Here is a 13,918-nt window from a genome sequence, read left to right as displayed (position 1 = left end):
CCCTAAACTTTGCCTTTCCCTTGGCCTCTGAAGGACCCAGCCTGGAGCACAAAGGGAGCTGCTGCTGCTGGAGCCTGGTGTGGTTTGGGCTCTCAGGTCATCCAGATGAAAACCCTGCCTTCACTCCAGGTGAGGGGGAAAGCAGTGGACTCTGGAAGATGGAAAAACCATGGGATACCTGTGCCTGCACCAAATCAGACCTGGAAACACAATTTCCTGCTCATCACACAGCCAACACAGCCAGAGTGGCATTGGAGATCAATTGGAGGACACAGGTCCCTTCCATCAGCCCAGAGGTGCCAGCCCTTTGTGCAAGGACATAAGACATGCCATGGGAATATGAGGAAACCTTCCTGGTGCTTGGAGGCATCAGGATTTATCTAGTTTGGGGCTGAGCAGAGGAGTGAGCACTTAGAGCTGTATGGAAAAACCCAACATATCCTTTTTCCTCCTTCCCAGGCCTGTTTAAGCCGTGTAATCTCAGGGAGTGGAGCAGGGTTGCCCCATCCAGCAGAGAGCTGCACAGACCTGCACAGAACTGCTGGCAGCGATTACCCGGGCACTCCCTGCAGCTGCACCCTCCCAAAAAACATCTGTGCCTCTTTGCAGGAGGAGTTTCACTCTGCTCTGGAGTCTCCACTGGCTGCCCACCATGGCTGGCTCAGAAAAGGCTCCCTGGCTGGGAGGGGAAGCTGCTGGGATGTGCAAAGGGGTGTGAACGTGGGGAAAACCTGAGCAAAATGCCACCAGAGCTCACCTGCTTCCTCCTCCTCTGTGCTCTGAGTGCACCAAATCTCTCAGGTAAATGGCTGAAAGAGCTTCACTGACTCCAGTCAGAAGACAGAGAGGCTGTGAGTAACAAATTCTTTTGTCCTTTTGTTCAGTATGCCTCGGCAGCACTGAAGCCAAAGGAGAACAAGGTCAGGTGATCCTGAATTTTTATTCTTTTTCTAAAATGAGTATCAGAAAAAGCAAATATCAGAAAAAGACAACCTGTATATTCAGTTCTGCAGGTAATTTCTGAACTCTAAAGGGAAGTTTCAGTTGGAAGGAATTGAAGTGATGTTGTATTTGTTTCTGCTCTTTTGCTGTTCTGTGAGAAGCTGAACTCCCTTCTTCCAATGCTGATCACTGAGCACAGGGATGCTCTGCCTCTGGAGAGGATGCAGGGTCAGAGAGGAAGGATATAAACTGCTAACTGATAGCTCAAATCACTTCTCTCAGGGTCTCCTTTATCCTGGAAGGAGGCTGTGCAACTGGCAATCTGCTTCTCCAAGCAAATGCTACACCCCAGACCCATCCAGAGGAGCTTGGTCTCAAATCTCCTGACTGCATCCCAGTGTTTGCAGTGGCAGTCCTCTACAAAGCAAACATGGCTTGCCAGAGTGCTTGGGTTTTCCCTGGTCCAGGTTTCCCAAATGTGCCATTTTAGCTTGTGCCAACAACATTCTGGTTGTCTTGTGCTCCATTTTTTTTCCTCTGCCTCAGAAAAAATAATTTTACAGCTGCTTTGCTATTTATAGTTCTTAGATGCTCAGACAGAATCCAGTGACAGCATCAAGTGGAAAGTTTGCTCTGTGCAATAGGGAAGATCATGGTGATTGTGTTTTAAAAGATGACACAGCTGGGGAACTATTCTTTAAAGAAATGTGGGGTTGTTTTTGCTATGTTTTTGCTGAAGGCCTGGCTACCTGAGTGCTGTTTCCAGGCAGGAGCCTGCTGCCTGTGACTGCCAGCCTCTCACACTGTGACAGGGAGTGGGAGGGGAAGGTGGGATAACTTACACTGCCTTTCTCTTGGCCTCGACCTGAAATACAAAAAATTCATGTCCCAGTCTTCTTTCTGAGCAGAGAACATTTATTTGGTTGAATGTTTCTGCCCTCAGCTGCCCCTGTGGCTGTGCAGAGCAGACACCAGGTCAGAAGAGCGTGTTCCTGTCCAGCCCAGAAGTCTGGGTTTGATTTGGGGTGCTGGGGACAGGAAAAGCCAAGGGGATGTAGCAGGGTCTTGCCTTTTGCTGTGAGTTTGAGTAATCAGCAGATGAGGGAGGGATGTCCCCAGAGCCTGCAGGCTGGAGTTCTAGACAAAAAGATTTTAGCATAATTTATTATCTTTGTTTAAATTGCTATTTTTAGGACTTAGAGATGTATGGCTTTCATTTTCAATATTTAGCTAAAAAAGAAATGCCTTTATCTTCTCAGGATGTTCTAGACATAGATGTTCTAGTGTTTAGAATTCAGAATTCCCTTGTCAGATTCCCCTCCACTGAAATTTCCTCAAATGGAAATAAAATGAGATGGAATACAGACCATGCTGAAAGATACAGAAAGCTGGTAGCATTGTTGCCCTCCAGATTAGCAAAAGAAGATTAAACAACACCATGACTGGAACTCAAAAAGGCAATGCTTGTTACCACACCAGGAAGGATTTCTCAGCCTTATATATAAAATTTTAAGGGATATGCCAGATAAAGCACTCCTGAACATTGTGCAGCACCAAGTCTGAAGTTGCTGCCTGTTGAATCCCTGAAAGGAGATAATATTAGGAATAAAAAGGTAATTGTATTAATATGTTTACAGTGTTCACATACACTCAGCAGTAAGTAGTGGCGATAGTAGTGATGAAGTAACAGCAAGAAATGGGGAAATATTATATTGTTCTATATTCACAGAGCAACAAGGATATTAAAATCTATCCCAGAGGAATGGAACTTTATCAAGGTTTATATAAGGTATTTTAAATTGAAAAGTAAGACAGACAAACGTACTAGACTTGACCATGGTTTTTTCTTAATTGTAATTCTCTAACACAAAGAGAATAAAAATACTAAATTAAAAGGGTCATCACCATTCTAAATCGAAATGTATTCTCTGTGTAACTCATTAAATAGAATATAGTGCTGATAGGGTAGGAGACAAAAACACTATTTACAGAGAAAATGCCATCTCTTTGGCATGACTGGAGACATTAGGGTGAGAGTCACTACCCTGGCTTGAATGAGTGTAGTTTGGCTTTTCCTGTGAAGCTGCTGGTGAATCCAAATCCAGATGGAAATGTGGCAGCCCTGGGCTCTCAGCCCTCTGGGTCCTGCCTGTGCTCTCTGTCCAGTTGTCTCCTGCACTTTGGATGATTATTGTTTCCTCTTCTTTCAAAATGAACAAAGCAGAGCTGGTGGATTATTTCAGCATTCAAACAAAGCACTTCACTGTTTGTACTCAGTGCTGTTTATATAACCTAGAATTGTCTTTCCTCCCACTGTTAAACTTGTATTTGTTACAATTGCTTTGTGGGCTGCTGCAACAGATGGGTGGGAGAAACCACAAATATAATTTGCTTGGCTATGACACAGGATTATCAAATCAAAAGTACTCTGGAAAAGCATGAACCTCTCCTCCAAACTACAACTTTCAGCATATAAAATGCCAAACAGAAAATCAGTGAACTGCTTTTCTAGAGGCATGTAGCATTGGGTACAGAGTTTTTTCCTACTGAAAGCAGGAGAGAATCCTAATTTCTGTATGAACTTTCGTGGTTCAGCTGAAGTGAGGTGGCAGTCACTGTGCCAGTAGAAGACTCTCTGGTTTTGACAAGAAAAGAGTGCACAAAGCCAAGCATAGCCAGGAAATGAAGATTGGTCCCGCCAGACGGGAAATAACCCTCGGGCCATTAAAAGACTGATAGCCCAATTCAGAACTCTCTGCTTTTAAAATAGGTTTCTAGACAGTTTAATAATATAGGATTTAGTGCTATTCAATGCCAAAAAGTTTATATCAAAAATTTCCTGAAGTCAGGACTTGAAAAAACAGGAAAACCTTCAGTTCTAGTTCACCCCTGCTCAGACCTGGAGCTTCGTTGTGTCTGTGAGCCCTGCAGAGAATCAGTGCTTGTTCATGGAAATGAAATCTAGTGTGGAATTCACACTCAGGTCTGCAAAATTCCAAAACAAAACATGGCACCCAAGGAAAAGTAGCAAGAAATCTGAAGGCTGAGAAGTGTGGAGAGCACAAGAGACAAATGGGTGGTTATGCTTTTCTTTTCCAACCTAGTTCGTTCTGTGATTCTGCTGCAGTGGGAAGGTCACTAAAAACTTTGCTTTTTCTCATTTTTTAAAGACTAAAAATGCCTTGACTACAGTGCTCTGAGTGTATGGACCCTCAGCCTACCTGAACTGCTGCTGTGGCAGAGAGTGACCCTTCTGTTTTCTAAAGGATAAGGAAGAAAATTTCTCATCCCAGAGAAACCTGAATTTTATTTCAAAGAGCAGCTGAGCATTGTGTCAACAGACCTGTATGATTTGTGCCAAAGAATCATAAGAGAGCTGGCATAATAGTTCCTCACATCATTAGTGATTTTATAAAGATATGATACAGAAAATTAGACAGATATTGTTCCAATGCTTTAGAAAACATTGCTCATGGTCTTGTCAGCCTGGTTTTGATCCTGGGTAGAACAACTGACAATTTACTGGTTAACTGTGTAAAAATGGCTCAGAAGAAAACACCCTTTTTAGTGGCAGTTAAAGACTATTGGATGACCAACATGATTAAGTGAAATAAATTTAATCAAAAGTTAATCTTTAAGTAGCACATTGTGATAGCACATTTACCTTGTTTTGGGGAGAGTGCTCACAGGTGGGTTGATAGAAACCAGCCCATCCATTCCCCCCTCCCGGTGGCTCTTTGGGAGCCATTCCCTGCTGAGCAGAGAGAATGGGATTTTCCTGGGACTGGAAAGAAGCAGAAGTCTGATAAATTCCCACAGTGAAGTGCTGGATGTGTCCGTGGGGAATCCTGCCTCCTGTGCTCCAAACATTGCCAAGGATTTTACATCGAGATAGCCCAGGGTAAAATCAACCACCACCCCAAGCCATGCTGTGGAGACCTCAGAGAAAATAATTCCGGTTATAGAGCGTGGAATCAGTTTATTCTATATCACAGCAAACAGCCCCTTCCACTGTCAGAACCCTGCAGTGTGGAAGGAGCTGGGATCTCCCACAGCAGCGAATCCAGCCTGGAAAGGAGCAGCACATTTGGAACCACAACCTTCTTGGAGCAGTTTGTGGAGTGCAACAGAGCCAAGTCTGTTACTTGGCTTTGTTAAATCCAATTGGAGAGCTCGGCCTTTTCCTCCCACCACAAAAACTGTGGGGAAAGCTCTGCTGAGATCACTGTCAGACCCGTCAGCTTTAGCCAGGCAAGAAGGTGTCTGTCCTAAACCAGAACTGACCCAATATTAAAAATCCATCCAACTTTGGAAGTTATTCAATACTTCATGAGGAAGCAGTCCTCACTCACACAGAGGTCTTGGTCAAGCTGGTTTAGTGATACAATGAAAAACTCTGAAATAAGGCAAAGGAATGCTTTAACTGAGCTGCTCTGTCCTTTCTTCTGCTCTGTAAAATACTTCAGACACTGAAATGACTGTACTGAAATGAAGCATGTGTATTTCTGATGAAAAACAGTTTTCTCTGTTCTAAGCTTTTCTTTTTCTTTTTCTTTTTTTTTTCCAGTAAATACAATTTTTTTTTTCCTTTCTTTTGCTAGGAATTTTAGGAGGAGATGCTTTGTTGCCAGCACCTCAGAATATCTCCATTCTTTCAACCAACATGAAACACTTCTTAACTTGGAGTCCTGTGATCGTCCAGGGAGCAACTGTGAGATACTCAGTTGAGTTTCAGGGGTAACTACTCGTTTTTTTCATTCTTTTTGCTTTTTGAGCATTGTTTATCTCAATTTAAGTTCTAAATTTTTGGATGTCTTGATCACATTCAGTTCACGATCCTAAGAGAAGTTTGACACTTTAGCACTGTTAATGAGAAGTGGGGGGAAAATTCCTTTTGTTCCAATTCTGGGACAGTTTGCAGGCTAATAGAAACCTGAGTGTGCATCAATTCCATATAAGAAATCTGCCTCTACCCAAGGATTCAAAAGTTAAGAAGGTTTACAACATTTTATTTAGAAGAGGAAGGAGAAAACATTGAGCTTTATTTCTTGCAAACCTTTCAAACATTTGACACACACCACAGGAGTTTTCTGATACATCTTGAGCTCTGACTTTTATTCCAATACAGCTTTGGAATTGGGGATGATCAAGTCAGATGAATGGGCAGGGCTTGATGCACCAACCCAGCGTTGGCTGTCCCCACCTCCCACAGTTTCGTGCTGCATTTGGCTCACAAACTCAGCTCAGGCTGATTTTCTCCAGCTGAGACCTAAACCACACCCACACAGGTTCCAAACACCTGTGGTGTTCCCTCCCCAGTGCATCCCAGTCCAGGTTTCACCTGGAAAGAAGCCACAAGCAGCCTTAGCTGGGCAGACAGAGCTCCTGCCAGGCTGCTGCCTGTCTGCTTCCTCTTCTCCGCAGGGAATACGAGCGGGAATACGCCAACGGGAGCTGGATCCCCATCTCGGAGTGTTCCCTCACCACAGCCACGGTGTGCAACATCACAGAGGACATCTCAGCCACCGTGGCCTACAAGCTGCGTGTCAGGGCAGATCTTGGTGCCACCAGGTCCCAGTGGGGCACCACGAAGGGCTTCTTCAACCGTGCCACGAGTGCGTCCTGCCCCTAAATGACATCTTTGGTGTTCACATGCCAGAGCTGGGTGTTGAGGTACCCTGAGGTGCTTGTTTGTGCCCACTGCGTGGCACACAGAGCCCACACCGAGCACCCCCTGCTTCTCAGCTCCCCTCACACTGGGTTGGGGGGTTTCACTTCTCAGATAATATTCTTGGACATGAGTCCATCCCAAAGCAGAGCCAAATTCATCTGGGCTTGAATTTCAAGGGTTTCAAAGATAAGCAAGATGACTGCAGGAATTTCCTTTTGCAGGCTGGTCATTCTTACCCCTAAATTTAGAGGTTTCTGACCAACTAGGCTTGCTGTCATTTAATTCAAGCCTTGTAGTCACCTCTAAGAGGTCCAGAACCTGATCCTAAGGGAGCTTTTACTCTAGAAAACAGCCCTGTCATGCTCTGTCTGCCCTGTACTGTCCTGAAAATCCCAGTCCATGGTTCCTTCTTCCCATGGTGTCAGATCTGTGAAGTAACCTCAGAAGAGGAGAGAAAGCTGGAACCCACAGCATTCATTTCATCCTAGAAATGCAGGATGTTTTCTCCATGTCCTTCCAAGTCCTGCAAAGCCTGAGGCCCAGCTCAACCCAAGGATCATGTTACAGCCTAAAATGAGTGTACTCCTTCCAGGATTTCTCTGGAATAATTTCCTCTGCCATTTAGTCAACTGCTTTCAGTAACAAAAACTGTGGTGGGAAAGCTCTGCTGAGGTCACTGTTAGACTGCAGCTCTCAGTCTGGGATGGGCAGCACCCATCAGCTTTAGCCAGGGAAAAAATTGTCTACACCAGAACTGACACAATAGTAAAAATTCATCCAACTTTAGAAGTTATTTTTTACCTCATGTGGGAGCAGTCCTCACCCACACGGAGGTCTTGGTCAAAGCAGCACCATCAGAAGTGACACCTAAGTTGGTGAATGTCTCCCTTTGTGTGGGAACATGGTCTGGAGAATGCTTTAGGTAAAAAAATCCTTCCCTTTTCCAGCAGCTGTGGAGGCACAGACTGCACTGTCAGGCAGAGACAGGGGAAGGACATCCCTGAGACTGGCAGGAACAAAAGCAGCAGCTTCTCATGGTTCAGTGAAGTATTTGACAACTAGTCCTGTGTCTCAGGGACCCCAAAAGAGTCTTCTGGCTGGGCTGTGATGGTTCAGAGGCTACAGCTTGCTTTGGGATTCAATGGGAATGTGACAGATGTTTAAAAGAGAAAGAAAAGTCACTGTAAGGCCTTGTCCTTATGCATTTTTACTGCTCTGCTGTCACAGCTCTGAGGAGGGCTGGCAGTGAGTCTGAGAGGAGCTAAGGGATCCAAACACAGCCCATGGGTTCTGTAAGGAGCTCACAGCAGCACAGCCCACAGCTCCTCCAGTCTGCACAGAGCCAAAGGGGTAGAAGCACATATTAAACACATTTCTATGTATGATAACACATGCGAAACACTTTGAAAAGATCTTCCTAAAGCAAACCATTTAGTCAGCCTTCCTTCTTCACTTCTCAACATTCAGTTAGTTGGTATCCAGTGTGCCAGCACAGAGCTAAATAGAAATGCTCCTGTTTGTTTAGAAGCTGCATCTTGAAATGTCCTTTTCTTAATCCATTAGCACAATATTTGCTTTTAATGCTCCAGATGATAACAGTTATAACAGCTATAACAGATAACAGTTTCTTTTCAATTTTGAGACGTGGTGCTGAGATTTTTACCTTTTTTTTTTCAGCTTTTCATTTAAAAGTACAAAGTAGATTTCCAGGGCTCCCATTTGTGGCACACTCATCATGTACATGGTTGGATTTTATGTTTTCATATTGCTCAGTATTAGTGGCAATTCACTGGATGTAAGAGCAAATTCTATTAAGAGCATCTCATCTATATGGCACTATGCATCACTCCCTTTCTTGAAAGCAAAGAAGTTGAAGGGGGTTTCAGCTGCAGCAGAGTGGTAAAAAATGGCATAGATAAGTGTGAATAATGGCACAGATAAATAGTGCAAACATGATCTCTGTACTGCCTTGAACTTCCCAGTTCATAAATGTACAGTGCAGTTTCATCTATGCTCGATTGATTCTCATTTTTTCACTAATATTCTTCTCAGCAGAATCCCAGACAAAACCAAGCTTTGAATATCAAAGTAAGCAGGAAGCAAATCGCCTCAAGATTTACTTGCATATATTTGCCAGACCTGAAGTCACGGCAGATCATCAGCCCAAGTCTGTCTAAAACCATGCAGACACTAAAAGGAAATCAGGATTCATGTGAATTACCCTGAGGCTCATAATGTTTTTTCCTTCATGTTTGAATAACTGCCAAAATTCCCATGAAAAGCAGTGGTTTCTCAGCTCCTGTTCTGTGTGTCAGAGCTGAGCTCGTGCCCCGGAGCACAAGAGCTGACCTGATCTGGTGTCCCAGCTTCTGTGGCCCAGCTGCTTCTGCTGCAGCTGCTCTCATGGTACCCTCAGGCCAGGCAGCTCCTCCACTGGAGAAAATTCAAAGTCTTTCAAGTTCTGTGCAGCTCAGCTGTTGCCAAATCCCCATTTGCAATAGCAGTCATGGTCCTTCTCCTGCTGGAAGTCTGCTCCTGCTCTTGGACTCACAGGGAGGGAGAGCAGAGAGGTTTCTGCCCCACTGAAGCAGCCGGCTGTTCTTGCAGATTAATGGTACTCCACTGGTGGTGGCAGCCTCTTCTCTTCTCCTGTCTGGGCAAAAGGGGGGATTTCAGGGCTGTCTCTGGGTGATAATGGTGCTCTCTGTGTTGGCAGCTTCCCTGACCCAACCCCTGCTGAGGGTCGTGGTGGAGGGGCACCATTTACTGGTGGAGCTGGCAGACATGGGACCCTCCTTCCAGTTCCGGCTGCTCTACTGGAAGAAGGGCCAGGAGAGCAGGGTGAGTGTTACCCTCAGATGTTAGGCAATAACAGAGTGCCCTGAGGGGTGCACACAGACATTGCCCAGAGCCTGTCTGCCAGGGGCTGTGCCTTCAGCCTCCTGCTGTGGGGCTGAAGGACCTGCCTGGAGTGGGTTTGTGCCACCTCACCTCATGGAAAAGCTTGTTTGTTCTTTCCACATTTCCATCTCTGGGAAAAGCAATCCCCTCACATACCTCAGCTAGAGCTAGGAACCAGAAATCAGGAGCTAAAGGTGTTTGCTAAAGCTGACTTCTCCTGAACATCATCTGGTCTACTCAGACCATGATTAAGGTGTCACACTGAGGTACTGATGAATTTTTCTCAGTTTTCTGAGTCAGAAATTCCAGCATTAGTAGTCCTTGATGGATTTTTATTCTATTGATTTATCTGTTCTGGCATTCAATCTATGTAAACTTCTAGTTTGTACAACTTCCTGCAATGAGGAATTCTGCATCTTAACTGTTATGCAGTCTCAGCCTTGGTTTGGGGATGAGAGAGAGAACAATTATTCCCCATTCACTTTCCCTACCACTCTATTAGTTTCATATTCTGTATCCTTCTCCAGGCCAAGGACTCCCAGGCTACTTAGCTGCTCCCTGTGGAAGCCCTCACAGGGTTCTTCGGGTTGTCCTTACCAGGGTGGGCAGGGAGAAACCTGCAGAGTCCAAGGTGCAGGAACACTCTGTGTTAGCACCGTAAAACAAAACAAGTCTTCCCACTCCCTCGTCTCTCCAGCAATTGTTAATGTGGCTGCCACAGAGCTGACAGTCCCATGGAACCTGAACCCCAGGTTCCTGTTTCTGATGGAGGATGCTGTGAAAGTGTAGGAGAAAAAATCTCATGGGCACAATTCCACATTTATCGGTGTTGAATTGCACTTGTTGCTTTATTCCCAGATCCTCCTGCTGTTCTTCACAGTTGTCTGTCATCTTTACTATTGTGAAGTGGGTTTTTAGTACTACTAGCAGGTATCAGTTTTCATTTCAATTCCTGATCACCTCTGCTAATATGTGAGTCCCCACCATGACTTCCTGCCATTCTCAATTAGCAATTTACTCATACAAAAGTCTTTAGAAGGAGCCACCAGTAGCAGGACTGCCCACTGTAAAATCCAGCTAAATTAGCTCAGCTTTGTCCATGGGCTGACACCTTAAAAACAATCAATAGGTCTGTATCTGATTGTGTTTTATTAATAAAATATTAAATCTTCTTCAGTATGTGATCTTAATGACCTCAACATTAATCCCAAATTTCAGAATACTTTCTACCAATTGGACTGTTGCAACCATTAGTTTTGCTGGTCAATACAAGCTCTATGCTGGGACTCTTACTATTTTTAAGACTATTTTTACATTTGACGTGTCTCATTTGATGTTGTTGCAAGAGCAGACAGTCATAGACCTAATTTTGTCCTTGAAATCTTTTCAAATGGATGTCCCTCCATATCAGGTTTCTGTGGAGAAGGCTATTTTGATGGTGGGAAGGACTTGCCCTGCCAGGAGAGCCCTCCTGGCTTGTTGGAGGTTTCCATATGTGTGTGGAGCTGGAGGCTGATCAGGCCCTCTGTGAGAACAGGTTTGCATCTGCAGCACAGGAGGAGGAGCAGCTGGGGAGATGTTACCCATCCTCTCATGGCTGGGGACACTGGAAACAGCAAATTCATTTTGCTAGCCATGAATACAGACCTCTTTCTGGCAATAAAATCCTGTCCTGCTGCTCACCTGCTGTTCAAGCTTTGCTGGAGCGTGTTAAACACACACCAAATTCACTCAGCCCTCCCTAGCCCAGTCCATCCCCTCTCTGAGCCCTCTGGCACAGCTTTTTCACCCCCAGCACTGCATGGGGATGATTTTGGCATCCATCACACCAAGAAAAACCTCAGATGAGACCTCAGACATCCCCCTCCTAGCAGGGCAGCAGGTTCTGGTCTAGTGCTGTGGCCCAGCACAATCATCAAGACTCTTTGGCTTACACCTTCCTCCTTCCATCCCCTTCCTGAAGTGTGTGGGCTCATTCTGCACTCCACTGTGCTTTCTTGTTTTCTGCTGCTTTCATCCTTCTTTTCTTCTGCTCACACAGGCCTCAGACATCCCCTGCTGCTCCCTCCTTTTCTCGCTGGACAAGCATCATGGTGATGCCAAATCATTTTTTTGCATTTTCTCTTTTCTATGCTCTCTGTATTCTTTACACACGTTTTTGGAGCTCTGTAGCCCATTTTTGCATTCCTAGCTAGTTTTCCCAGTCCTTTTCCCGGCCCTGATAGGCAGAAAGACAAAACATATTCCAAAGCCCCTACCCTACCTTGGCTGGGAACCAAGGCCAAAATCCAGCTCTTACACATTTTCACCAACAAACTTCAGTTCCAACTGAGGGGGGAGGATTTAGAAGGGCCTGAACTTGGGTGGGGGGGAGTTGCCTCACCACTTGTGCTCCTAACTGGTGCTTTTTGTCAATTGTGCTGGTTTACTAAACTTGTGAATCAGCCTGTGGGGGTGGGCTTGTGTGGACACCTTCCATATCTGCCCCTGGAGGCCTCCAATAAAGACCAACCTCCATATATTGCCTCCTGTACTGATGGTATCTCCAGTGTGTGTGGTTTCATTCCCAGATTCTTTAAGGCATCGGTAGCAGAGCTGCTGTTTGATGTTAGCTCCTTGCCCTGGGCCCTGATGCTTTCTGCTCTGGGCCTGTGGCAGGTGCAGCAGAAGGTGATGAAGGTGGTGAGCTCCGTGGTTCACCTGGACACCATGGAGGCAGGAGCTGAGTACTGTGTGAAGGCTCAGACACACGTCAAGGCCATCAACAGGAGCAGCAGCTTCAGCCCCACACAGTGTGTGAGGGCACAGGGTAAGAGCCAGCCTTCCTCCTCCTCCTCCTCCTCCTCCTCCTCCTCCTCCTCCTCCTCCTCCTCCTCCTCCTCCACCCAAAGCTCTTCCTCTTGTTTCCACCCTGAACCTCCTGAGTTTGGGAGAGGTAAAACAGGAGTCAGGAGAGCAGTCCCCCACACTGGAGTTTGCTGGGGAGGGATCTCCTCAGGGTGGGTGGAAGAGCAGCCACACAGGGTTCAGGCTGACTGCAGTGAGTGCTTGGGCCCTGCAGTGAGTGCTTGGTCCCTGCAGTGTCTCTGAGAAGTTTGTGCTTGTGATAGTAAAAGGTCTTAAAATCTTAGAAAATTTGGGGATTTAGAAAGAAAGTTAGGTTTGGAAAGCCCTGGGAAAAGTAGGCCCTGAGAAATGTTAGGCCTTGTGCTTGCTAAAGACCAGGTCAAACTGCACCTGTGTAATCAGTATATGATAAATGATACAATTGTTAGATGTGATTAGATATAATTATTGTTTAAAGAACATGAGGAACAATGTTAGGGGGCTAGGGGGGATCACGAGAAATCCATGCTTGGGTAAAAACAATGCATACAATAGAACAATGTAAGTTTAATAATTAATATGTAAGTTGCATAACAATAGAGTATAAAACATGTTCAACTCAAAACCAAATCGGGTCAGATTTGGGTATGTGTACCCCTGACACCCAGAGCTCTTCAATAAAGCACCTTCATATTATCATCCCGTGATTATGTGTGCTCCTGAATGCTAACACTCGGTCCCTGCAGTGTCTCTGAGAAGTTTTGCTGTTTCTGTCATTTCCAGGTGACACATCTGTGTGGCTGGTTACTGCCCTCATCTCCTCTGCTGGCTTTGCTGTGGCAGCTTTAACCCTGCCTCTCCTTACCTGGAAAATAAGTAAAGTCTTCCAATATGCCTGCTGCCCAGCTGCTGTCCTGCCAGACACACTGGTAACTTTTTTTTACTGTGCTTTATTGGTTTTTTAGCGTGCTGGGAACTCACAGGAGCATGGGCAGGCAGAAGAAGCAGATTCCCAGGAAGCCTTGCCCATTCCGGTGTGAGGAGCTGATCTACAGGGACCAGCAGCCCTGAACTGGCTGCACAGCTGTCACTGCCTTTGGCCCTGAGCCCTGGACAGGGAAGATGCTCCTGGTGCTTCTGGGGAAATGGTTTGGGAGGCAGGGCCTGACCCTGCCCAAGCAGCTGCTCCCTGAACCAAACAGCTGTGCCCCTGTCAGCACTGCTCCGTGTCCCCTGCTACCCTCTCTGAGCTTCTCAGCAACTTGCTAAGGAGAAATCAATCAAAAGCTCCCCAGGAATATGTTTCAATGTCCAGTTCAAGTGAGAATGCAGGTTAGCAGCTTCTGTGGCTGTGGGTATATGGGCAGCTGTAGCAGGAAGGAGGAACACTTTGTGGGGAAGAGGACAAGCAGACTAACTCAGCAGCCTGAGGGTGTTTGATTTGTTTTTCAGAAAGAATCCGAACCCCCTACCCATCTGATCCTGCAGGGCAGTGAAGAGGCTGAGCAATGTGACCTGATGGTGGTTGTGATGCCCTCAGAAGAAGTTCTCCAGCTGTGTATTCAAAAAGCACTTTAG

General features: G+C 45.7%; 1 protein-coding gene across 1 annotated transcript; it reads left to right on the top strand.

Moving 5' to 3' along the window:
• The first annotated feature begins 740 nt into the window (after window positions 1-740).
• Window positions 741-13,918, top strand: IL20RB (interleukin 20 receptor subunit beta). The gene is made up of 7 exons (XM_088064342.1): window positions 741-801; window positions 5,544-5,679; window positions 6,367-6,557; window positions 9,330-9,454; window positions 12,173-12,323; window positions 13,124-13,269; window positions 13,793-13,918. The coding sequence occupies exons 1-7, from the start codon at window positions 741-743 to the stop codon at window positions 13,916-13,918; spliced, it is 936 nt and encodes a 311-aa protein (XP_087920468.1).

The sequence above is a fragment of the Pseudopodoces humilis genome, chromosome 18 (assembly GCF_049639895.1).
Source record: "Pseudopodoces humilis isolate 2021_Gansu_Grassland_sample_001 chromosome 18, ASM4963989v1, whole genome shotgun sequence".
In the NCBI taxonomy this organism is placed as follows: Eukaryota; Metazoa; Chordata; class Aves; order Passeriformes; family Paridae; genus Pseudopodoces; species Pseudopodoces humilis.
This window is presented reverse-complemented; position numbering and strand designations above follow the sequence as displayed.

What these genes read in the sequence shown, in the direction of transcription:
- IL20RB (XM_088064342.1), top strand. Translation starts at nt 741, where the DNA reads ATGCCACCAGAGCTCACCTGCTTCCTCCTCCTCTGTGCTCTGAGTGCA. An exon ending in CTTCTTCAACCGTGCCACGA is followed by an intron (nt 6,558 to 9,329) that starts GTGCGTCCTGCC and finishes CTGTGTTGGCAG; the next exon opens with CTTCCCTGACCCAACCCCTG. An exon ending in AGAAGGGCCAGGAGAGCAGG is followed by an intron (nt 9,455 to 12,172) that starts GTGAGTGTTACC and finishes GGCCTGTGGCAG; the next exon opens with GTGCAGCAGAAGGTGATGAA.